This window comes from Delphinapterus leucas, chromosome 6, assembly GCF_059928025.1.
Source record: "Delphinapterus leucas isolate spDelLeu-1000000601 "Yukka" chromosome 6, BTC_Dleu_Yukka2, whole genome shotgun sequence".
NCBI classification, from domain to species: domain Eukaryota; kingdom Metazoa; phylum Chordata; class Mammalia; order Artiodactyla; family Monodontidae; genus Delphinapterus; species Delphinapterus leucas.
The window spans coordinates 69,905,196-69,929,274 of NC_143134.1; the positions used below are offsets into that span (position 1 = coordinate 69,905,196).

At 41.5% G+C, this 24,079-nt stretch overlaps 1 protein-coding gene across 1 annotated transcript in view; it reads right to left on the bottom strand.

Annotated features, from left to right (window-relative positions):
- Positions 1-17,989, bottom strand: part of RCL1 (RNA terminal phosphate cyclase like 1) — a 57,004-nt gene extending 39,015 nt beyond the window's left edge. The window contains exons 1-3 of the mRNA XM_022573635.2: positions 17,679-17,989; positions 3,561-3,632; positions 388-563 (exon numbers count right to left, since the gene is read on the bottom strand). Coding sequence (XP_022429343.1) covers positions 388-563; positions 3,561-3,632; positions 17,679-17,814 — 384 coding nt within the window. The 5' untranslated portion in view covers positions 17,815-17,989. The remainder of the gene's footprint in view (positions 1-387; positions 564-3,560; positions 3,633-17,678) is intronic.
- Between the last annotated feature and the right edge of the window lie 6,090 nt (positions 17,990-24,079).

Below are 24,079 nucleotides of genomic sequence, written 5' to 3' on the forward strand. Positions count from 1 at the left end.
GGAGATGTTATTCTCGGCCTAAAATGTTGGTCTGCTGCCTTCCAACCTCAACCATCATACGACCTTTTGAAAATTCCAATCTCATGCACTTCAGCCAACAGAGTCATATTTCATGTCAACCACGATGAGACGGCAAGCATCTGTTCTGAAGGTTCTTAGACGTGACAACGAAAGGCACCTTGACGAACATTAACCATGGTGACTGAATGTGGTGATTATGAGTCTTGGCTCATCTCCCTCCTGGAGTGATCAACCTCTAAATTTCTAGGTAAATAACAAAACACTCTCTACAATACACCTGTGTGTTATCAGGAACTGGTTTCTCAAATGTTGGGTTGTGACAAGAGACAAATAAAACTCACATCTTGGTATGGCCTCATTACTCACCGAAGGGTCCACCTGGTCATTGGTCACTCCTCGCAGAACTATTCTCAGCGGGTGCTTCATAAATGGAGCCAGGCAGAGAAGACTTTCCAGATAATACCCAATGCCGCGAAGGATGCTGCAGTCATGTTCCACAGACCCACCATACAAGAGGCCAGGCTGATAATATAAGGTGGTTCCTTACACCGGAGAAAAGAAAGTCAGCAGGAAAAAAAAACTTAGTGTCACAAAGGCAACGAAGGCAGTAAGTCCCAAGGGGAAAGTCTGGCAAGGGCATCCAAGAGAGTTCAAAATGCCATTCCTAAGAGTCCACATACTTCACTCCAAAAGCTGACTCATTACTGTCAAGCCCCTGTAACAATAATAAACTGTGAGTGTAATTTAATAAACAGTAATAAATTAAACCTCTCCCTGAGCCATCTGAACTGCCAAAGCCATGGCAGGGCACAGAGGAGATATCCTAACAGGCACCCTAGTCTCCCAACAGCACACTCTCAGACTGTGCTGATGTGGGGTTTACCAGTGATGTTCTGAAATCATCATGCTGGCCATCAGCTGCTTCTAGGCCCGGGAAATGAAATTCCCCATGTACCACACTCCCCAAACAAGGTACCTAGAGAAGGCAAGTACTTTATGGCACTTACTTCCATTAATAGTAGCTATTTTAATTTAATAGTAACAAATGGAAATGGCTAAAATTATTGAACAGCTTTAGTGGAAACTCTTTGTTATCTTTATTTATTCTTTCAAATATTCACATCATCTAAAAAATTTCTTACTAGGTTTACATATTAGAGGAAGAACCAAATAAAATAGATGATTCAGGGAGTATGAATAAGTGAACACAGTATTTTTGATGCTAATAATCTTTGGCCAATGTCTTCTGGCACAATTTACCAATAAAGAAATTTAACATTAGAGGAAGAACTATGTTTAGTCACCAAAAGAAAAGCAGCTCTGGGCTTCCCTGGTGGCGCAGTGGTTAAGAATCCGCCTGCCAATGCAGGGGACACGGGTTCAAGCCCTGGTCCTGGTCCTGGTCCCACATGCCGCGAAGCAACTAAGCCCGTGTGCCACATCTACTGAGCCTGCACTCTAGAGCCCACGAGCCACAACTACTGAGCCCATGTGCCACAACTACTGAAGCCCGTGCATCTAGAGCCCATGCTCTGCAGCAAGAGAAGCCGCTGCAATGAGAAGCCCACACACCACAACGAAGAGCAGCCCCCGCTCACTGCAACTAGAGAAAGCCCGCACGCAGCAGCGAAGACTCAACACAGCCAAAAATAAATAAAATAAATAAATTAAAAATAAATAAAAAGAACTAAAAAAAATTTTAAAAAATCCCTACAGTCTTTAAAAAAAAGAAAAGAAAAGCAGCTCTTAGGAGTTTCATAAAATAAATATAGGTTTTACTATATTAAAAACCAAAATCCCAACCATCACAATCAGAATCATATTCTGATCAAAGTGGGAAAAACTCTACATCGGTTATTCTAAATACTATTAAAGTCACAAAACAATCTTTCTTTTAGGTCAAAAATCTCTCCTCCCTCCCCCCCAGAAAAGACTCTATAACCACTGAACTCTGCAAATCTGTTATGCCTGCAAATTAACCAAATGATAAACTGACCAGATCATCAGAATGAAGGCTTCCCGGGGTGGGGGGAGCGGGGACAGACACATGAGGTGGAAAGAAGCAGGATCATGTAAATGTCTTACTTCTCAACCTAAGTTGTAGATATGACCAGAAAAGAATAGAACTACCTGCTCTCTGAATCACCAATAAAAATAGCTGAAAAAAATCCCCAGCAATTTCAAAGTAAACAAGCCAAGGAAGACTAAGGGAATCATAGCTTGCAAAGGGCATCTGATGTTTTATGCCTGAAACCTGCTACAGTTCAACAAGTCCCATGACCACTTATGAAGCCAAGCTTGTCTTCTTTCTTAAGAGAGCCAACACACAGAAAAGTTCAGTTTCCTTTGTTGAATATATGAGCAAAGGCACATAGTAAATGGAGCCAAAGGATGCTTGCCATGATCGTCTAACAATGTAGATAAAAGAGTTTCTAGGGGGCTTCCCTGGTGGCGCAGTGGTTAAGAATCTGCCTGCCAATGCAGGGGACACGGGATTGAACCCTGGTCCGGGAAGATCCCACGTGCTGTGGAGCAACTAAGCCCATGAGCCACAACTACTGAGTCCGTGTGCCACAACTACTGAAGCCCACGCACCTAGAGCCCCTGCTCCGCAACAAGAGAAGCCACCACAATGAGAAGCTTGCACACCACAATGAAGAGTAGCCCCTGCTTGCCACAACTAAGGAAAGCCCGCGTGCAGCAACGAAGACCCAATGCAGCCATAAATTAATTAATTTTTTTATTTTATTTTTTAAAAAAACCAAAAACAAACAAACAAAAAACACTCAGACAAAAAACTAGAAACAACCTAAATGTTTATCAGTAGGGAACAGTTAAATAAGTTATCATGCTTCCATACGGTAGAATACAATATAAGGCCCACTGAAATACTGAGATGGACCTGCATGTGCCTGGCAAGAAAATTCCCTGAGACATCTGTGCTAATGAAAAAAACTGGCTGCAGAACAACATGAAGAGCATGACCCTGTTGATGGTTTGACATACAAAAGTGCCCACGTAAGCAAATGCACATAAAGGAGACCAGGACACAGTCCCCACACTGTGACCACCGCTGCCCCTGGGAGAGAGAATGGAAGAGGAAACAGGGTGAAGGGATTTTTCACATTTTTTGCATATACTTGTATAAACTTACTTTAAAAGACAAAATAAAACAAAAAAATTCAGCACATACAACTACCTCAGACAGTTTGTTAGAAGATTTTATTGTGACAACATAAGTTAAATGGACATTGAAAAGTTGTATATAAATGTTAGGTATAAAGTGTTTTTATTGTTTAAAAAGAAGAGGTGCTCGTCTGTTGATCTGAAATTTTCACTCTTCTAACTTACTTAAATCAAGTGTATTCTCCTTAAATTGGCAGATTTCACATACCATCTCCAGACAATTGTATCACAGATAGGAAACTGGGTCTTTCCATCCAAATACAATATTTATACCATCAAAAAGAGTGAATAACAGAGGAATATTTAAGTATTACATGTAGGTGCTTTCAGGAATGGGAAGAAAAGGAGCTTACCTGTTTGGTTTATTTCAATTCGAGAACCATTAGTTATTTTGTCCAACAGCCTTATGAAGCTGGCTTCAAAATCTGTGGGGAGAAAAGAAAACAGATTGGCCTCATGCTAGGTCACCATTTCCAGAGCACATCCTATTCAAGGACTGCAGTGCGGGGTAGGTTACTTCCTGCATCATACCTGGGTTCTTCTCAGGACCTGGGTGGCTCACTGGCTAAGGAATCTGAAGCAGTTGAAAAGCACTGACTAGCATATATATGTTTAGTAGAACTATTAGAAACAACTCAGTTTTCGTATTTCACCAAAAAATAGCAATTCTACCAGCAATCTAATGGGACATTAATTTTAGCAGAATAACACCCACCTGTCCTCCTGACCTCAGGAGTGTGTGCCAAATAAGGGAGAAAGAACAGAAAGTAGGAAAGAGTTTTAAACTCAAATTCTTACTTGCCGCAGAACACCTGACAAGGAAAATTAAATCGAGGACCACCCTTCAGTCTCAGAGGCAGTAAGAGGTTACCGTCTCTCCCATTCAACAAAGCATCCCTGGCTCCTTTCCTCTATCGTTTACTGATCTAAAAGCTATCTAATCAGTTCAGTTTTTAGTTTTATTACAAAGGTGACTGAATATACAGTATTACTGCCACCTTTTTAATGCATGAAAAAAGACTGGAAGAAAAAATACAAAATGTTAATAAATAGGTTTCTCTTCATAGTAGGATTTTATATGAATTTAGTCTTTTGTTTAAATTTTAATGTGTAAATTTGCTTCAACTACTTTTATGAATAAATTGTTATCTAGAATATAAAAGCTGGTTATTCTTTACAAGGTGGGGGAGGGTAGATTTTAAATGTGAAATATGGGAAGAGGTAGAGTGAAGACTCAGGATTAAACATCCTCTGTCCTCCTCAGTAGATTTTACACACACACACACACACACACACACACACACAGGCTTTAGCTTCAACCTCCATCCCATGAATGGGGACAAGGAAGACCAAGTCTTCTGCACTGAAGGCATGGTGACTGCCTGACACTTTCAGGCAGTTCCTACTCCTACAATAGACTAGCAGAGTTTGAGAGCACAGACCTTAGAAGTCACCTAAACTGATCCCAAAGGGTGAAGCAGATCGACTAAGCAATTCCCATCTACCTGCTCTGTTACTTAACACTGTCCCATAACTCCTGTCATAGCAGATTCTGCAATCTGTACAAAGAGCACTGGGCCAGAAGTCAGAGAAACTCCCTTAAGTCCTGAAACAAGGCATAATGGCTAATAACAGCAGCTGTGTATTAATGCTTACCTATGTAATCCTTATAACCAGTAAGCAGGAAGTGTTTCCCATTTTACAGAAGGCTGAGGCCCAAGAATGCCCTCTAGCTTGCCCTGGTTAAACAACTGGCAAGTGGCAGAGCCAGGATTTGAACCCAAGCCTGCCCTTCTCCAAAGTCCATGCCCTGAACCACACCATAACTCAGTTTAATCCCTCAGAGTCAACCTCTTCCTCTAGAAAATTATGGTACCTTTCAACTGTAGGCAATGATTTAACTGAAGGACCCTGCAGATGATTTAATAAGTTCCCAGTCTACATTTATTTTTAATGAAATTAGAAAAGAATAAACAATATCAGAGTTACATAGTAAGGGTGCTGTTTATGAAATTTTAGTCTCAGTTTTACATATACTTGTATGTGTATTAGGTTGTGGTATAAGTAGCAACACAAAAGTTCAAAAGTAACTCAACTACAAAATCTAACTAGAAATGCTTTCTATGGTCTTTTTATATAGAATATTCTATGTTTTTAAAAAGTAGGCATGATCTATATAACACAATGCCACTTTCTACTTATGTTTACAGAAAATGCAAGGTATTCTGCACAAAAAAGGAAAACCCTTGATTTGCTCAAGCTTTCACAGTGCCTAAATGGGAGAGAGGAGCAAGCATTTATGAATAAAGCCAAAGCATATCAACTCCATAGCTTTTACAGATTAGGAAAGAAAAGAAAACAAAATTACTTAGAAGTAGTTTTTTTCTGCTGTTTTTTTTTTTCTTTTTGTAATCCACAGGGGCTCTTGAGCATGAACACAATTAAAAACGCCCAGCAGAGGAACATGAGTAGGAAGAGAATGGGCACCTAAAGAGACCTCCAGGCAGGACCATCCCCTGGTCACAGTAAACAGGTTCTTCAGAAGCAGTACTTCAAAGAACCAACACAGAGCTAGTTCCAGAATCCTGGTAACAGTGAAGATATAGCTGCATCACCTGGTATGAAAAAGATCTCAAGTTCACCTAATAATAGTCAGACTGAAGTGTCAAACTTCATTAAGACAAGATGTATAGGATTCCTTGCCCTTTCACTTCTTCAAGACTGCTCCTAAGAGTACAGAACGTCAGATATCTAACAACATTAGGGGGAAAAATCCCCAAAATAAGCAGAAGCACAATTTTACTGGATGGTTTAGGAATACATAATTAGGTTACACAGCTAGAAAGAGAATCAACATGAAGACCATAATGGTCAGGAGACTGGCTACCATTAGGGGCATGGAAGGGAGTGGTGAATGAAAGAGGCACACAGGTGTGCACAATGTTCTATTTCTTGAACTGGATGGGATCACACAGATGTTCATTTTATAATCCTATAAGACTACTTTTATGTCTTATGAATTTTTTATGTTATTGTATTTCATATTTTAAACAAATCTGTACTATCAGGACCATCAGTTTCGGGATTTTTTAAATACTAACTCCTATACCTACTGCCCTCCCCCCTTCCCTAGCCCCCAAAGAAGTGAACGCATCATTTCTTTAAAGGGGCTGGTAACTTCTAGAAAACTTAGTGGTGGTCATCAACCCGACCCATTCCTCACTAAGAAAGGCAAAACCATGTCTCCAAGAAGGGGAGCAAGAGAAGGAATACAATCTAAAGATCTATACTTTATAACAAGATCTATACTATAAAAACAAGGATTTTTTAAAAAAAAAATCTCAATAAGCAGTTTCACTTAAAAGTATTGTAACACAACTCAAATTCTAGAAATATTAGTCTGCTTAAATAAATTATGACACATCTACATACCAGAACACACTGCTGCTATAAAATGAATAAGTTTTTTTTTATATACTGATATGAAACATCTCCATAGTATACTGAGTGGAAAAAAAGTAAGATGCAGATGGCCTTTGAGAAAGGAAAAAGTGTGTACTTGCTTATTTATGGGAAAAACAGCCCTGAAAAGAAACACAACAAACCAACGACACTGTTTGCTTCACAGGGAAAGAAGATTGGGAAAGAGACAGACAGACAAACAGAGACAGACTTTGTAAACCATTTTGTTCCCTTTGAATTTCATGTCATGTGTACGCGTTTTAAAAAAATACATAAAAATTAAATTGAAAAATACAAATAAAGGTATTGTAACAATTTAAAGAGCCAATAAACAATGCTCTCATTAAATAGCCTATGAAAGATATTTATAATACAATATAGCCATTATTTTTTTAAAACTGCTTAATTACATAGGGAAACGTTCACACTATATTAAGGAAAACAATTTTAAGCAATATATACAGTGTGACTTCAATTTCATTAGAGATAACTAAAAGGTAAGACAGCAAACTATTAACACATGAAATTAGGAGTCATTATTTTCATCATTAAATCCCAAAAGGTAGAAATTACATATACCCAAGTCTCAGAATAAATTAAAAGATGTCTGCTCACTTGAAAATAAGGTACATATAAAAAAATTCACGTATTTTATGTAATTATGCATAATGTGATAGATAATAAATTATATTTTAACTTAAAGAAATATTTACATAACATCTTTCCTAAATTATGAACAGGTCAAGAAAAATATATTAAAGAGACATATCAATTTTATCAAAATATATGGGGGTCTACAAAAGAAAAACTAACCACTCTAAACACTTTAGTAATTAAGAAAAAGAAAAGCAGGAGAACAATGAACTGAGATTTTAGAAATGGAACAAAATTTCAAGCTAAAAAATAAATGACAGGGGCTTCCCTGGTGGCGCAGTGGTTGGGAGTCCGCCTGCCGATGCAGGGGGCGCGGGTTCGTGCCCTGGTCCGGGAGGATCCCGCGTGCCGCGGAGCGGCTGGGCCCGTGAGCCATGGCCGCTGGGCCTGTGCGTCCGGAGCCTGTGCTCCACAACGGGAGAGGCCACAGCAGTGAGAGGCCCGCATACCGCAAAAAAATAAATAAATAAATAAAAATTAAAAATAAATGACAATAATAATCTCAAAAGAAGAGATAAACAGAATGGAAAACATAGCAGAAAAAAAGCTAATTCATTAAAAAAATACAACACAAATCAATATCCTCATTCATTTGTAAAAGGAAAGAAAATATGAATTAATAAAATAAAAAATATAATTAATACAAAAGATTGAGAGCTTTTATGGTAGACTATTCTCTATTATTTATTGACACATTTGGAATTAAAATGGATGGTTATGTAAAAAGATAACAAATCAAAACCGATAAAACAAATTTTAAAACAGGCACAAAAAGATAAACCCAAAACAAAGGGAATGCGAAAATTTATCAAGTAATAAACAGAAAAGAGCACTGATGAAGTTATTTAAACATAGAGTACATAAATTGTGACATATTAATAAAATGTAGTATCATGACACAGCAATGAAAATCCACAAACTATTGCTGCTACAACAAAGATGCATCTCACGAAAACAATACAGAATTAAAGCCAGACACACACAAAATATGTACTCTATGACTCCACCTATATAAACCATGGTTAATATTTTAGAAACCTAATCTATGTTGTAAAAAGTCAATTTAATGTTTACGCTGGGGATGGGAGGAAATGGTGTGACTGGAAGCAAGCATGAGAGGGGTTTTGTGGGTTGCTGGTCATGTTTTATTTCTTGACATGCATAATGGCTACCTGGGTATATCCACTTAGTCATAATTCATCAATTCATTAAGCTTGTGCACTTTTCTTAATGTGTAGTATAATTTGATAAGTTTATTTTAAAAAATCAAGTTCAAAGTAATAACATCTTTTAAAATATGAGAAAAGCAAAGAAACCCAATCATCTCTCAAATTTACCATAACACTAGAAATGTGATTAAATATATCTCAAAAAAACACAGTGTCACTACAAGGAAGAAATAACAATTGAGGGAAAGGCTATCTTACCAATTAAGCAAAAGGATTTCACACACTTTGATTTGACCCCACATTCCCATTTTTTATTTTAAAGCATAATTTTTGACCTGCCAATTCCACATCTAGAACTCTATCCCACAGAAATAGAAATATGCTAGACTATTGCACAAAATTTTTTTTACTGCTGCTTTACATATAATAACCATCACTGAAGGTTACTTTTTTGCCCCATACCTTCAAATTTTCCTAGATATTTTATTTTGCTTATGTAAAAACCTGTAAAAGTAGTGAACTCAACAAAGGGCAACTTATTTCTCTGATTTATGCTGTTTTTACCACCTTCAAGTTTCCTATATTTGTATCCAATATCTTCAGTTCTAGTCCTTTCCTTTCTCTAACCTAACCTTTCTCTAACCCTAAAGCACTAGAGTATTTCCTCCACCTCAGGAAATTACTAGATGCAGCAGGACATTCCATAATAATAAAAGGGCCAATCCACCAAGAAGACAGAGCAAGCCTAAATGCACCAAACAATGAAGGTGCAAAATATATAAAACTAAAACTGTTCAAAATGAACGGAGAACTCAACAATGCCATCAACCAACAGAATCCAATCAACATTTATAGAACACCCAACTCACAACAGCAGAATATACATTCTTTCCAAGAGCCCATGGAACATACATAAAGATAGACCAAATCTTGGGCCATTAAAAAACATCAACAAATTTAAAGTAATTGAAATGAATACAGAGCATGTTCTCCAAAAATAATGAAATCAAACTGAAATCAATAACAAAATGATAACTGGAAAATATACCCACACTTGGAAGTTAAACAACACACTTATAAATAATCCATGGATCAAAGAAAAAGTCTTTTTTTTTTTTTTTTTTTTTGTGGTACGCGGGCCTCTCACTATTGTGGCCTCTCCCGTTGCGGAGCACAGGCTCCGGACGCGCAGGCTCAGCGGCCATGGCTCACGGCCCCAGCCGCTCCACGGCATGTGGGATCTTCCCGGACCGGGGGACGAATCCGTGTCCCCTGCATCGGCAGGTGGACTCTCAACCACTGCGCCACCAGGGAAGCCCTCAAAGAGGAAGTCTTAAAGGCAAAAACACATTGAACTGAATGAAAATTAAAACATGCCATATCAAAATTTGTGGGACACAGCTAAACCAGTCTTGAGAGGGAAGTTTATTGCACTAAATGCCTACATTAGAAAAGAGAAAAGGTTTCCAGTAATCTGTCTCACCTCAACTTAGAAAATGTACAAAATAAATCCAAAGGAAGTGAAGGAAAAAATAAAAATAGCAGAAACAGATGAAATTGAAAACAGAAAAATCAGTGAAACAGATGGCTCTTTAAAAAGATAAATAACATGACAAACCTCTAGCAAAACTGAAAAAAAAAAAGACAAATCAACATGAGGAAACAGAGAATATCACTACAGATCCTGCAGACATCAAAAGGATAATAAGGGAATACTATGAACTCTACATATATAAAACAATTTAGATGAAATGAACCACTTCTCCAAAAAACACAAACTACCACAACTCATCAAATGAAATGGATAATTTAAATAGCCCTATCACCATTCAGGAAATTGAAAGCATATTTTTTAAAACTCCCCAAAAATATATCTCTAGGCCTTTATAGTTTCATTGGAGAATTCTACCAAATGTTTAAAGCACTAAAATCAATTCTACACAATCTCTTTTAGAAGACCAAAAGGAAACTGTTTCCAATTCATTTTAAGCTAGTATTATTCTAGTTTAAAATACCAAAACCAGACAAAGACAGTACAAAAAAGAAAACTACAAATCAGTATAACTTATGAATATATACCCAAAAATCTTTAACAAAATGTTAGCAAATAAAATCCAGCAATATAGAAAAAGAATTACACACCATGAACAAGTGGGGTTTATACCAGGAATGCAAGGCTGCTTCAATATTTGAAAATCAACCCATGCAATATACCATATTAACAGACTAAAGAAGAACAATCACATGATCACATCAATTGGCGCAGAAAAAGCATTTGACAAAATACAAGACTCATTCACACACACACACACACACACACACACACACACAAATCTTAGAAAAATAGGAATAGAAGAGAATTTCCTCAACTTGATAAAAAAAAATCTAAAAAAATATACAGCTAACATTATACTTTGTGGCAAAACAGTGGACACTTTCTCCTTAGGATAGGGAACAAGGTAAGGAAGCTTGCCCTCATTACATTTATTTAACATAGTCCTAGAAGTCCTACCCACTGCAATAAGGGGGAAATAAAAGCCATAAAGTTCAGAAAAGAAGAAATAAAACTGTTCCTATTTGCAGATGACATGACTGTTTACATAAAAAAATCCCAAAGAATCTAACAACAACAACAGCAAAAACACACACTTAGAACTTTTAAGTAGGGGACTTCCCTGGTGGCACAGTGGTTGAGAATCTGCTTGCCAATGCAGGGGACACAGGTTTGATCCATGGTCCAGGAAGATCCCACATGCCATGGAGCAACTAAGCCCGTGTGCCACAACTACTGAGCCCATGCGCTGCAACTACTGAAGCCTGCACTCCTAGAGCCCACGCTCCACAAGAGAAGCCACCACAATGAGAAGCCCGCACACTGCAACAAAGAGTATCCCCTGCTCGCCACAACTACAGAAAGCCTGCACGCAGCAACAAAGACCCAATGCAGCCCCCCAAAAAATGAACTTGTAAGTAAATTCAGCAAGGTTGCAGGACACAAGACAAACATCCAAAAAAAATGAATTGTATTTCTATATACTACCAATAAACACATGGAGACCAAAATTTAAAATTAGATACCCTTTACAATTGCTCAAAGAAGTGAGACATTTAGGTGTAAATTAACAAAACATGTACAGGACTTATATGCTAAAAACTACACAATGCTGATGAAAGAAAACAAAGATCTAAATAAATGGAGAGATATACTATGTTTATGAATTGGAAGACTCAAATACAGTAAAGATGGTAACTCTCCCTAAGTTATCATATAGGTTTAACACAGCTCCTGTCAAATCCTAACAAGATTTTTTTTGTATAGATGAAGACAAGATTATTCTAAACTTTATATGAAAAGGCAAAGGAACTAGAATAGCTAAAACAATCATGAAAAGTAAGAATAAAGTTGGAGGGATCAGCCTACCCAAATTCAAAATTTATTATATACATATAGTAATGAAGACAGTTGTGGTACTGACAAAGGGATAGACATATAGATCAGTGGAACAGAACAGAGAATCCAGAAAGAGACCCACAGAGTATGCCCAACTGGTTTTTTACAAAGGTGCAAAAGTGATTAAATGGAAGAAAGATAGCCATTTCCACAAAGGGTGCTAGAGCAGGTGGACATCCATAGGCAAAAAAAAATGAACATCGACCTAAGTTTTAAACCTCATACAAAAAAAAATTAACTTAAATATAAAATATAAAACTTTTAGGAAAAAAAAGAAAACCTTCAGGATCTAGGGCTAGGCAAACAGTTCTTAACACCAAAAGCACAAGCAATAAAAGAAAACTTTGATAAATTCTATTTCATTAAAACTTTCCCTCTGCAAAAGACCATGTTAAGAGAAAAAAAAGACAAGCCATAGAGTGGGATAAAATACTAGGAAACCACATATTTGACAAAGGACTAGAATATGTAAAGCACTCTCAAAACCTAACAGAAAAAGAAAACAATCTTACTAGAAAATGGCAAAAGACATGAAAAGTTGTTTAATATCATTAGCCATCAGGAATATGCAAATTAAACTAGAAGACGGCAGTACACACTAATCAGAATGGCTAAAATTAAAAATAGTGACAACACCAAATGCTGGCAAGAATGCAGAGAAACTGAATCATGCCTACATTGCTGGTAGGAATATAAAATCTACACTTATCATTAGTATAGTCGTCAGGCCTCCCCCAATTCTAGTTATCAACAACTTTGAGTCCCAAACAATACTGAAATAAAGTATAGGTGCATCCTTGTGGTATAACAAGAAATGTATTTGGTCTTTGTTCCTGGCACAGAGCTCCTAAAACACCTGAAAGTTCCAGAGCCACAGGAGTCTCTTTTAAGTTATTCATATACAGAGGCCCTTTTGAGCACACCTGACTTTATGCTATGAGTTGACTTAGGGTGGAGCCCCTAGACAGCCTCAGGATGGGGCCAATCACCAGAAAAACCAAATGATTAGAGGATTAGAACTTTCAGTCCTACTCACTGACTTCTGCGGGGGTGGGGGGGTGTCAAGGTGTGCCTAGAGATTAAGCCCTATAAAAACTCTTGAACAAGGAGAGAACTTCCAGGTTGGTTAAAAAAAAAAAAAATCCACATTCTGGGAGAGTAACAAAACCCTGTTCCACAATAACAGAAGCTCCTATTTCAGGACTCTTCTGGACCTGGCCCTATGTACCTCTTCATCTGGCTGTTCATCTGTATCTTTTACAATATCCTTTATTGTAAACTGGTAAATGTAAGTAAATGTTTCCCTGAGCTTCATGAGACATAATTTTAGCAAAATATCAGATCCCAGGAGGTGGTCTGGGAAACCAGAGGTATGAGTGACCTGGACTTACGACTGGGACTTGTGACTGGCACCTGAGGGGGTGGAGGGCAGTCTTGTGGGATTGAGCCCTTAACCTGTGGGATTTGATACTATCACCACCGAGACAGTGTCAGAATTGAGTTAAATTTGTAGGACACCAGTGAACATCCACTGAGAATTGGAGAATTACTTGGTGTGGTGAGAAAAACCCACATATCTGGTGTCAGAAGTATTGAAAGTAGAGGATAAAAATAGTTTTCCCTTACAATCCTCCTTTTAGAACATCCAATTTATGAACAGCCAGATTTATCCCCAAAACAATATATCAGTTTGCCAAAAGATATGTTACCTTTAAGGATCTCTATGTGGTATGTTTCCTCGGCACATTTTAAAGGATTCTTTTCATTAAAATTCCACTTACCCCTCCTTTTTCAGAATCTCATCTGCTTAAGAGCAAATAACTCCTCTCTCCAGTTTCACAGCGAGGCTTAGTCATGTGACCTACTCAGGGACTTGGGTAGCAGCAGTCCCGCGTCCTAACTGCTAAACCAGGGCTCTTGCCCAAGTCCATCATTTCTGTATTCCCACTTTAAAAAATTATCATTCTTGTGGAATTCTTTCCATATGGACCTCACCTTATCCAGAAAATGTTAACTCTGCTGAACCCTGCAAAATACAGCCCTCATGAAACCCAGAAACAGAAGCACTTTGGACAGCTGCTTTATAATCTGAGGAACACTCAAGTCCACCAAGCAGTCAGATGGGAGAACAGGCCTTCCAGGCTGGAGCTGGCTGCCGTCTGTTTCCGGCTCTGTCACTGCCTGGATATTCAACTTCACCAGCTATCTTACTTAACTATGTCTTGCCTTTTTTACCTTAAGTAAAACAGCAACAAAAAAAATTTTATTTCGTCCTCACTGATGGAAAGAGTCTAATGAGACAATATAATCCTTCATGTTCCTCAAGAGTGAAGTAAAAACTACACATGTGGCTGCATAATTAATAAAAACCATTCCAGGATCATCTTTCTTTGGGATTCAAATTCTTCTCATTCTTTACAATTCCTCTTTCAAAGGAAGCAGTTTTATTTAAGAGATTAACAAATCTGCCAGAAGTCACAGAGTCTGACCTGTGTCTCATCCCCTTCTGAATCTTTATGCAGTTTTCTTAGTACCTCATGCTGCTATTCCCAACCATTAGGGATACAAGGAAAAGAAAAAGGTTAATAATTAAGTCTAGTAGACCAGGGTTTTTCAACATCAGCACTGATATTTTGGACAGAATACTTCTTTGTGTGAGGAGCTGTCCAGTGCATTGTAGGATGTTTAGCAGCATCCCTGGGCTCCACCCACTAGGTGCCAGGAGCAGCCTCCCAGTTGTGACAACCAAAAATGTCTCCAAACACTGCCAAATATCCCCTGGGGAACAAAACTGCCCCTGGTTAAGAACCACTACATTATACATATAACACACAAATATTTGGAAGCCATCACCTAAAAGGAAAACTTTAGACTGAAAAGAAAACAGAAAAGACATAATTCTCTTTAAATATTTGAAAAGTTTCCATATAGAAGCAGGAAAAGATTTCAAATGCCAGAGAATAGAACTATACCAGTGGACAGAAGTTACATAATAATAAAACCAGCTCACATCTATTCTTCCTACACACCAGGCACTGTTGAGTGCACTTTCAAATATTATTTAATCCTCACAATAACCCTCTGAAGTCAGTAGTATTGGCCCCACTTTACAGATGAAAAAACTGAGGCTCAGGAGGTCCAACAGCTAATAGCAAAAGCAGAACCCCATCTCAAACTGAGATCTGAGCTCAAGCTCTTAACTCCCAAGGTACTACAACCATAACAAATGAAGATTTTACCTCCACATAATAAAGAAAATGAAGAACTTTTTGACTTAAAAGCTGTTTCTTTCACCAACAATGATTCCTGCAGCCACCATCTCAATCCTATCCATTCAGATCAGAAAATCCATAGAGCTTTCCTTCATAACCTCAGGGGAAGCCTCTGCTCTAACTCTGCTGAGCCCCTTTACAACTTCCTACTTCAAAGTACTCAGGCTACTCTCTCAGCTCTTCCTTAGAAAGCTCCTCGAGAGTGTGGCAACTAGCTTCTCGCATTTACAACTCCACAAAGCCTTGCACATACTGGGGCTCAATAAACCTTTTCTGAATGACTGTTCCAGAGGTACCATCCCCACCCTCCAAAGCTCACACCAGAGGGGATATTTAAGCAAGCACCTTCAGGAGATATAATTCTTGCATTTGAGCTGAAGATTTTATTGCAAATGCTGAGTTTTTTCCAACTCTCAGAATCTGAGTCAGGAAGAGTCAGAAAGGAATATGACAGATAAGACAGTCCGTTGGCTACATGTCCAATCAAGCTACCACAGACTCGTTTGACTATGATCACATATCATGTGTCAGGGGCTACATGTATTTATGTATATGTGTGCATGTATACACACTTATACTTACACTTGGGTATGTATACAAAGACACATATATATGTCTATGAACGCCTGTATATACGTATACCTCAGTTCCCTCTTTAGAAATTAAGCAAATGTCTATAGTGTTCCTGAGGCCTTGAATCCAGCCAAGGAAGTCTAAATTAGGGGTCTCTTTTTTCCCCCTAGTATATTAATAAGGTAAGGCAAATAAGGCTATACACAGTATTCCTCATAAAATACCAGCACATGTGCTAACCAGTACTACCTTCCCCAGGTACCAGAGTCTGGTATCTTTTCAGGAAAATGCCAAGTGGCCAAGCCCTGTTCATGTGTGTGGCAGTGAAGAAATGCTCATGAACAGTGCACGGGGGAGAAAAGGAAACATCACTAAATTGTATCTTATGGGCACTATATTTCCATTAGAAATTGCAGGTCTCCAGGCTAAAGTACTTCTATTTCTCTTTTTTAAAAAAAGCTATTCCCAGTGTTCCACAGAAGTAGAAGCCTGTCTTCTTACCACAACCAGCTAGTGATGAGTTCTCTAGGCTAATTTAGGGGTGAAGGGGAGAGTTGGCTGGGAAGGCCAGAGAGTAGAGCAGTCAAGCAATTGCTTTGCCCAAGGGCCAGACTCAAAATAAAGGCAAGGAATGTTGAGAGGAAGAGCACCTGGCATAAACCATGCTAGGGGTCCCTCAACTTCTTCAGTGTTTTTGAGCAGTACAGTGAGGGCAGTAACAATCATGCACCAACACAAGCCTCTGTTACTATCACCTGGTTCCTCTCCATGATACAGAGGTTCATCTGATTCTTTCCTTCCTAATCTTCTATCTCCATCAATGACATGGCATTTTCCGCTTATGTGCAACCAATCACCATTCAAGAGAAGCAGAAATGTAACCATCCAGAAGGTGCATTCAGACTGATGATGAAATAGGCTGGCCACCTTGCACAGGAGCCAGTGCAAAATTAAACACATCAACAGGGCCCAGAAAGCTTTGAGGACCAACCACAAACCCTCTCCTCCTTCAATTTGCAGATAGGTTTTTCCTTTTTTTTCTTGAACTGATTTTCCCAATTTGGGATAACCAGACAGAAGCTTTTAAATATGAGTCATTTCAGGGGGCCAGTTGAAACTCGGAGACAATTCAACTTCATATGGGTTTAAATGGGGCCTTATTTTTCATCTATCCACCTTCGCAGGGCAAAAAGAGAGCTTGGAAGCCTATAGTTTAGCACTTGTCACCAATCCTTTACTAAAGTCAAGGCAATTAGGCCCATGATTGTTAAAATTTTATCTCAAAGCTCCTGTCCTGCACAAATCAATCACAGCCACTGCTGAAAAAAAACACAGAATTTTAAAAGATTCTTTAATCCACATCCAAGGAGATGTGTGGGGGCTGCCGAGAAATCATGACGACAGGGACAGCCGGTGGTGTCCAAGGGGGCAGCTGCTTCTGAGACCTGTTTTGGGACAGTGGACAAAACCAACCAGTGGTACTTTTCTCTCCAAATTTCTTTCCATCTTTACATCTGCCGATTCACCACATTTCGGTCCAACAAACTGTTTTTCTCCATTGCGAGGTTTACAGCGAGAGCAAGAGGGACTCAAGACAAGCGAGGGGGCGATGTCTGGGATATGTTGCAACACGTAATGCTGGAAAACGTGTAGCTGTTTACTACCAGCTCCCGGGAGACGCCGAGCGCCGAGCGCAGAAGAGCTCAGCCCCTGGTGCGCGGTCCCGCCTCCCACACAGCCTCCTGCGCGTTCGTTCGGGTGTGGGGGCGACACGCAATGAGCCCTCCCCAACGCGCCCCGGAGGCTCCTTGTGCGGCGGCCCCCAGGGCATGAGCTAGGTCTCCCTTCGCGCCCCACGCCCACGCTGCGCGCTGCTTGCCCCGTAGTTACCTCGGAGGCCGGGGTTGTCGTCTCTGGCCCGAATCTTTCGGATTTTGACAGGGCGCCCGCTCAGAGTAGACAGGACCAGACGCTGGCGCAAGAAGTTGCAGCCCGCGTAGCTGAGGGAGTTCGCCTGGGTCGCCATGTGCACGCCCTCTGCAACGGCGCGGGCGGCCGGGGCGAGGCGACTTCGGACGGGCGCGGGTATCGCGGCGACGGCGGCGACGGCGACGGCGACAGCGGCAGTGGCGGCCCGGGCTCCCTCCCGCAGCCCCGCAGCCCAAAGCGCGCCCACGTGGTTTGGAACAGGAAGGGAGAGAGACGATACACCGGGTCAGAGGGGAGTGGGGCGGAGCCGGTGACCGCCTCTCCGCCTCCCAGCCCGGCTGGGGGCGGACCCCGCACCGGGCCACTCCGCTATTGGCTGGTGCAGGATCAGGGCGGTGCCCGGGGCGCACCGCTATAGGCCTGCACTGGGGCTAGGCGGTGCCTGGGCCACGCTACCATTGGCCTGCGCTGGAGCTGGGCGGTGCCCGGGCCCCGGCAACAGCGCTTGGCTGGAGGAGCGCGGGACGGGGGAGCGGCCTGGGAGCGGAGGCGATGGAGCACGCCTTTCCCACCAGTTTCCGCGGGGTCTTTCCCCGCGTGGGGGCAAGGGGAGGCGATGGACTGGGTTTGAGTTCCTCCTACATGCCCGATACTTAGCCACACTACTTACGGCAACCTCTGGGATGTGTATGCTATTAGTTCCCCCGCCTTTTTCTTAATAGAAGAGAAAACAGGATTGGCGCGCTTTACCCTGTTGCAGACACCGTGCTGAGCGCGCAGCCGGCCCTATGCCCTCGCGCCCGCTGTAATCCTGAAAGGTAGTGCCATTCCCGCCCTACACTTGGGGAAAGACTCGAGGAACATTGCAAGGCTGGCAGTGGCAGCATGCACAGGAACCAAGGTCTTCCGACACCAGGCCATTACTTATGAGACACCAAGCTTTGCCCTTTTCACATCAGTGGCTTCCCTTTACAGCCACTGTGCTTTTTGCCAAGTCAGGTCCTCCCATTTTGCATTCCTCAAAATGGATAGTTGTAATAACTTACACACACACACACATAGCTCTTCCCTCTTTCCCATCCTCTTCTAATCTTGCACACCAAAAGCTTCCCAAAGATTGGATTATGTCACTCCTCTGCTCAACAACCTTCAAAGATAACGCAGTTATCTATAAAATGATTACAGACTTGGGAGTCCAATACCATAATACGGTTGGTTTGTAGCGATTCTTGGACAATGTCACCAGATTATGAGTTCCAGAACACATGGGGGAAGAGGGGGTTCTGGAAGGGGTCAGAGCTTGAGTAAGATTAAAGAAGGTGGCTAGCGTTATGCGGGTAAGACTCAGTTATGAGGAACCACTGGAACGTCTGAACTCCTATAGGGTGACAGGTTATTAGAGGTGTATGTTGAGTTTAACAGAATCAGCCCTGAAGTTCATTGAGGGAGGTGGGTAATCCATGCACATTATTGCCATTTCTTGAGACTTCTTTTAGGAAGTTGACAGTATTGAAAACTCCAGGACCTCTGAGGGCCTCCCTTGAATCCTGCTGTGGAGGATGCCAAAGCAAGGAAAGGAACCATCACACCAGGAGTGTATGTTTTGTATATCATCTCATCTTAATTACTCAACAACCTTAAAAAACAACTAATATCTTCTGTAGCAACCCCTGTCTGTGCCCTGTTCATATCCCTTCAGCTCTTACTATTTTCAGTGCAAACGTGCTTAATTATCCTCCAACAGCACCTAGATCTCTTTGTCTGAGGGTTTTTCCCACCTGTATGGAACTCAGCAGGGCAAAGGTGCTGGGGAATTAATGCCCCGCCCCCCTCCCCCAGAGTCCTCAACCAATGGCTGATGGGAGTTGATGTATAAATATCCCAGCGCCTTTAAACTCTGAGTGAGATAGCTCTGAGACATAGATTCTACAGCGTTTCCCCAGGGACCCTCAGAGATTTTAATCTTCAGTTGCCTACAGCAGGGGTCCCCAACGCCGGTAGAGGTCCGAGACCCATTACGAACAGGACCGCACAGCAGGAGGTGAGCGGCAGGCGAGCAAGCAAAGCTTCATCTGCCGCTCCGCGCCGCTCGCATTACCGCCTGCACCATCCCGCCCCCACCATCCCCCGTGGAAAAATTGTCTTCCACGAAACCGGTCCCTGGTGCCAAAAAGGTTGGTGACCGCTGGCCTACAGGGGTTACTTGCTTAAGTACCTTTTACTGGCTTCCTTCCCTTCCCCGTATCCTTCCTAGCTCCCTAATGATATTTCGTGGGATTAATTCTCAAATAAACTACTTTCACTCAAATTATTGCCTCAGGGTCTTCTTCTGGGCACCTCCAATATAAGTTCTGATTTTTAATATTTGAGAACTGAGGTTCAGAGAGAATAAATGACTTGTTTAAAGTGACATCACTAATAAATGGCAGAACCAGAATAAAAACTTTGTCTGCCTCTCACTGTCTGTCTGTCTCTGTCATCTCATATCTTTGGAACCCTGAACCTCTAATAAGAAGTCTGGCTACCATGAAGCTGCCATGCCAGAGAGACCACAAAGATTTAGTGCCAGCTGTTCCAGCTGACAGCATCAGCTGTCAGACATGGGAGTGAGGAAGCCTTCAGATGATTCCAGTCCCCAGCCAGCCTCTGACAAGTCTTTGGAGTCACCCTAGCTGACACCATATGGAGCACAGATAAGCTATCCTCACTGAGGCCTGCCCAAATTGAGCTAAATAAATGATTGTTACTATTTTAAGCTATGGGTTCAGGGGTAGTTTGTTACACAGTAATGGATAATGAAACTACATATCCCCGAATCCCCTTCCCTGCATAATTCTGGGTTAGCAAACCACAAGAAACATCTTGCATGAGATTTCAAAGGCAAACGTAAAGTCACAGCCACATTTTTTATGTTTGAAAGGTCACTGCAGGGTACCAGGCTCTCTTGCAGCTCACGTAGTTACCTTGTTGGCATGGAGCAGCAGCCAGGCCCAAAGCTCCTCCAGCTTCCACCTGATCCTACTTAGCAACTCCGATTCCTGGGCCAGCTGTGTATCTACCTCCATGACAAAGGACACCATCTTCTGCTGGTCACTCCCATCATTGGAGTCAGAGGCTTGGAGTCAGTGAGAGACTGATGCAAGTTCCAGCTCATCCTGCTGACTTTGGGCTCTATCACCAGGCGCAAAGACGACAGCCTCATACAGACTGTGAAACCAGCCCTCACAATAGCATAAGGTCAGATCCCTACAATAAACCTCTAGTGAGTGGTTCTGCTTTTTTTTTTTTTTTTTTTTTTTTTGCGGTACGCGGGCCTCTCACTGTTGTAGGCTCCCCCGTTGTGGAGGACAGGGTCTGGACACGCAGGCTCAGCAGCCATGGCTCACGGGCCCAGCCACTCCGCGGCATGTGGGATCTTCCCGGATCGGGGAATGAACCCATGTCCCCTGCATCGGCAGGCGGACTCTCAACCACTGCGCCACCAGGGAAGCCCGGTTCTGCTTTTCTGTTTGAACCCTGACTAGTGCACAAGCCATTACTGAAAGCCTACTGAAATTAAGGCTCTATGCTAACGGCTTTAGACACATGATCTCATTTGGTCCTCACACCAACTACTTCAAAAGTTGGGTTGTAAGTACATAGGGGTTTATAATACAGTTCTCTCTACTTTTGTTTATTTTCAAAATCGTCCATTACAACTTTTTAAATCTGCTCATAGATTTTTCTTTCACACTAAATGATAAATTACATATACCTTGCTTTGTAATCACTTCCACAAATACTTCCACTTTAATAATGATAAAAGTGTGCTTGGCTCAGTAGTGGATTTGGGGGCCAGAGTAGAAACAGATTCTTCCCAGTCCATAAAGAAAGTTACTCAACATCACACCTCTACCCACTCTGCTATCTCATCATCTCTTTTATTCAAATCATAATGGTTCAATGGGCTTTTTCTCACCTCAGCCTGGAACTAATGCTTACACCGCTCCAATTTTAGGATGAATGTTTGTGTCCTGTGCTCCTCCTTTGGGCTCCCACAATAACTATTCACAAGTACATTTCTGCATATATATCGTCCTTTTTAAAATTATTTATTTATTTTTGGCTGCATTGGGTCTTTGTTGCTGCACATGGACTTTCTCTAGTTGCGGCGAGCCGGGGCTACTCTGTTGCATTGTGCAGGCTTCTCATTGTGCTGGCTTCTCTTGTTGCAGACCACGGGCTCGATGCACAGGCTTCAGTAGTTGTGGCACGCGGGCTTCAATAGCTGTGGTTTGCGGGCTCTAGAGCGCAGGCTCAGTAGTTGTGGCGCACGGACTTAGCTGCTCCGCGGCATGTGGGATCTTCCCAGACCAGGGCTCGAACCCGTGTCACCTGCATTGGCAGGCAGATTCTTAACCACTGTGCCACCAGGGAAGCCCCCATATATATCCCCTTATAACCTCTTGAAACCTGTTTATGTGGCAGCCTACCTAACAATACTTTGTGATCCAGTGAGTGTGAGGACTGTGTCCTATCACTTAAAGCAGAAATCGTCTTATCATTGTATGCCCAGTGCTTAGCACCTAGTAGGCGTTTAATAAGTGTGACTATAATTAATTCTAGTTTAATAAGTGTGACTATAATTAATTAAAACACACATGGCTAGCCTAAATCAATAAACTCAAACTGTCTAAAACAATGGTTCTCAAACTTTATCATGCATCAAAACTGCCTGGAGGGTTTGTTAAAACACATATTGCTAGGCCTCATCCCCAGAGTTTCTTCAGTACATCTGGGGTAGGGCCCGAGATTTTACATTTCTAACAACTTCCCGGGTGATGTTGATGTTTCTGGCCTAAGGATCACACTTTGAGAAGATTAAAAAAAAGGGGGGGGGGTGGAATTCCCTGGTGGTCTAGTGGTTAGGACTCCACGCTTACACTGCAGGGGGTACAGGTTCGATTTCCTGGTTGGGAACTAAGATCCCACAAGCCATGCAGCACGGCCAAAAAAAAAAAAAAAAACACATATGCTTACATACACAGAATAGGAGTCCCAGAAGGAGAGGAGAGACAGGGACAGAAAGAATATGTGGGCAAAACTTCCAAAGTTTGATGAAATGCATAAATCTACACATCCAAATAGTTAAAGTCACTACTTTAGAAGTTGAAGTTTTATTAGAAGTGGAGCCTCCAGACGAGAACCCAGTCCTGGCTGACACCTTGATGAGAACTTTGTGAGGCTGTGAAGCACAGAACCCAACTAAATCATGCCTGAACTCCTGACCCACAGGAACTGTGAGATAATTAGTATGCATTCAAGCCACTGAGTTTGTGGTAATTTGTTACACAGCTATGTAAAATTACTACACTGGGGCTTCCCGGGTGGTGCAGTGGTTGAGAATCTGCCTGCTAATGCAGGGGACACGGGTTCGAGCCCTGGTCTGGGAAGATCCCACATGCCGCAGAGCAACTAGGCCCGTGAGCCACAACTACTGAGCCTGTGCGTCTGGAGCCTGTGCTCCGCAACAAGAGAGGCCGTGATAGTGAGAGGCCCCTGCACCGCGATGAAGAGTGGCCCCCGCTTGCCACAACTAGAGAAAGCCCTCACACAGAAATGAAGACCCAACACAGCAAAAATAAATTAATTAATAAACTCCTACCCCCAACATCTTAAAAAAATAAATAAATAAAAGGTGAGCAGGTGGACCTAGAGACCCCCAGGCCCCTGTTCATCTCCAGAGTCCTACGACTTTAAAAAAAAATAAATAAATTACTACACTGGTTTTCAAACCCAGGTCTGTCTGGCTTCCAAAGTCTGTGCTCTCTCTCCTACACCTGATTAAACGTCTTGTGAAAGGTGTTAACCGAGGAGTTGATGGAGGTGGTAGACTTTCCAAGTTTCAAGAAACACAAGTCATATGGTCCAGCCTCTCTATGACAAACAGATGCCCCTCTCCCAAGGGAACATCAAAGAACAGTGGTCCCAAACCTTTTCAGCACCAGTGACTGGTTTCGTGGAAGACAATTTTTCCACGGACCGGGGGTGGGGGGTGGTTTTGGAATGATTCGAGTGCATTACATTTATTGTGCACTTTATTTCTATTATTATTACATTGTAATATATAATGAAATAATTATACAACTCACGATAATGCAGAATCAGTGGGAGCCCTGAGCTTGTTTTCACTTGCCACTTACTGATAGTGTTTTGATATGAGTCTGCAAGCAACTGATTTATTATACTCTCTGTGCAGTCAAACCTCTCTGCTAATGATAATCTATATTTGCAGCCGCTCTCCAGCCCTAGCATCACAGCCTCAGCTCCACCTCAGATCATCAGGCATTAGATTCTCATAAGGACCACGCAACCTAGATCCC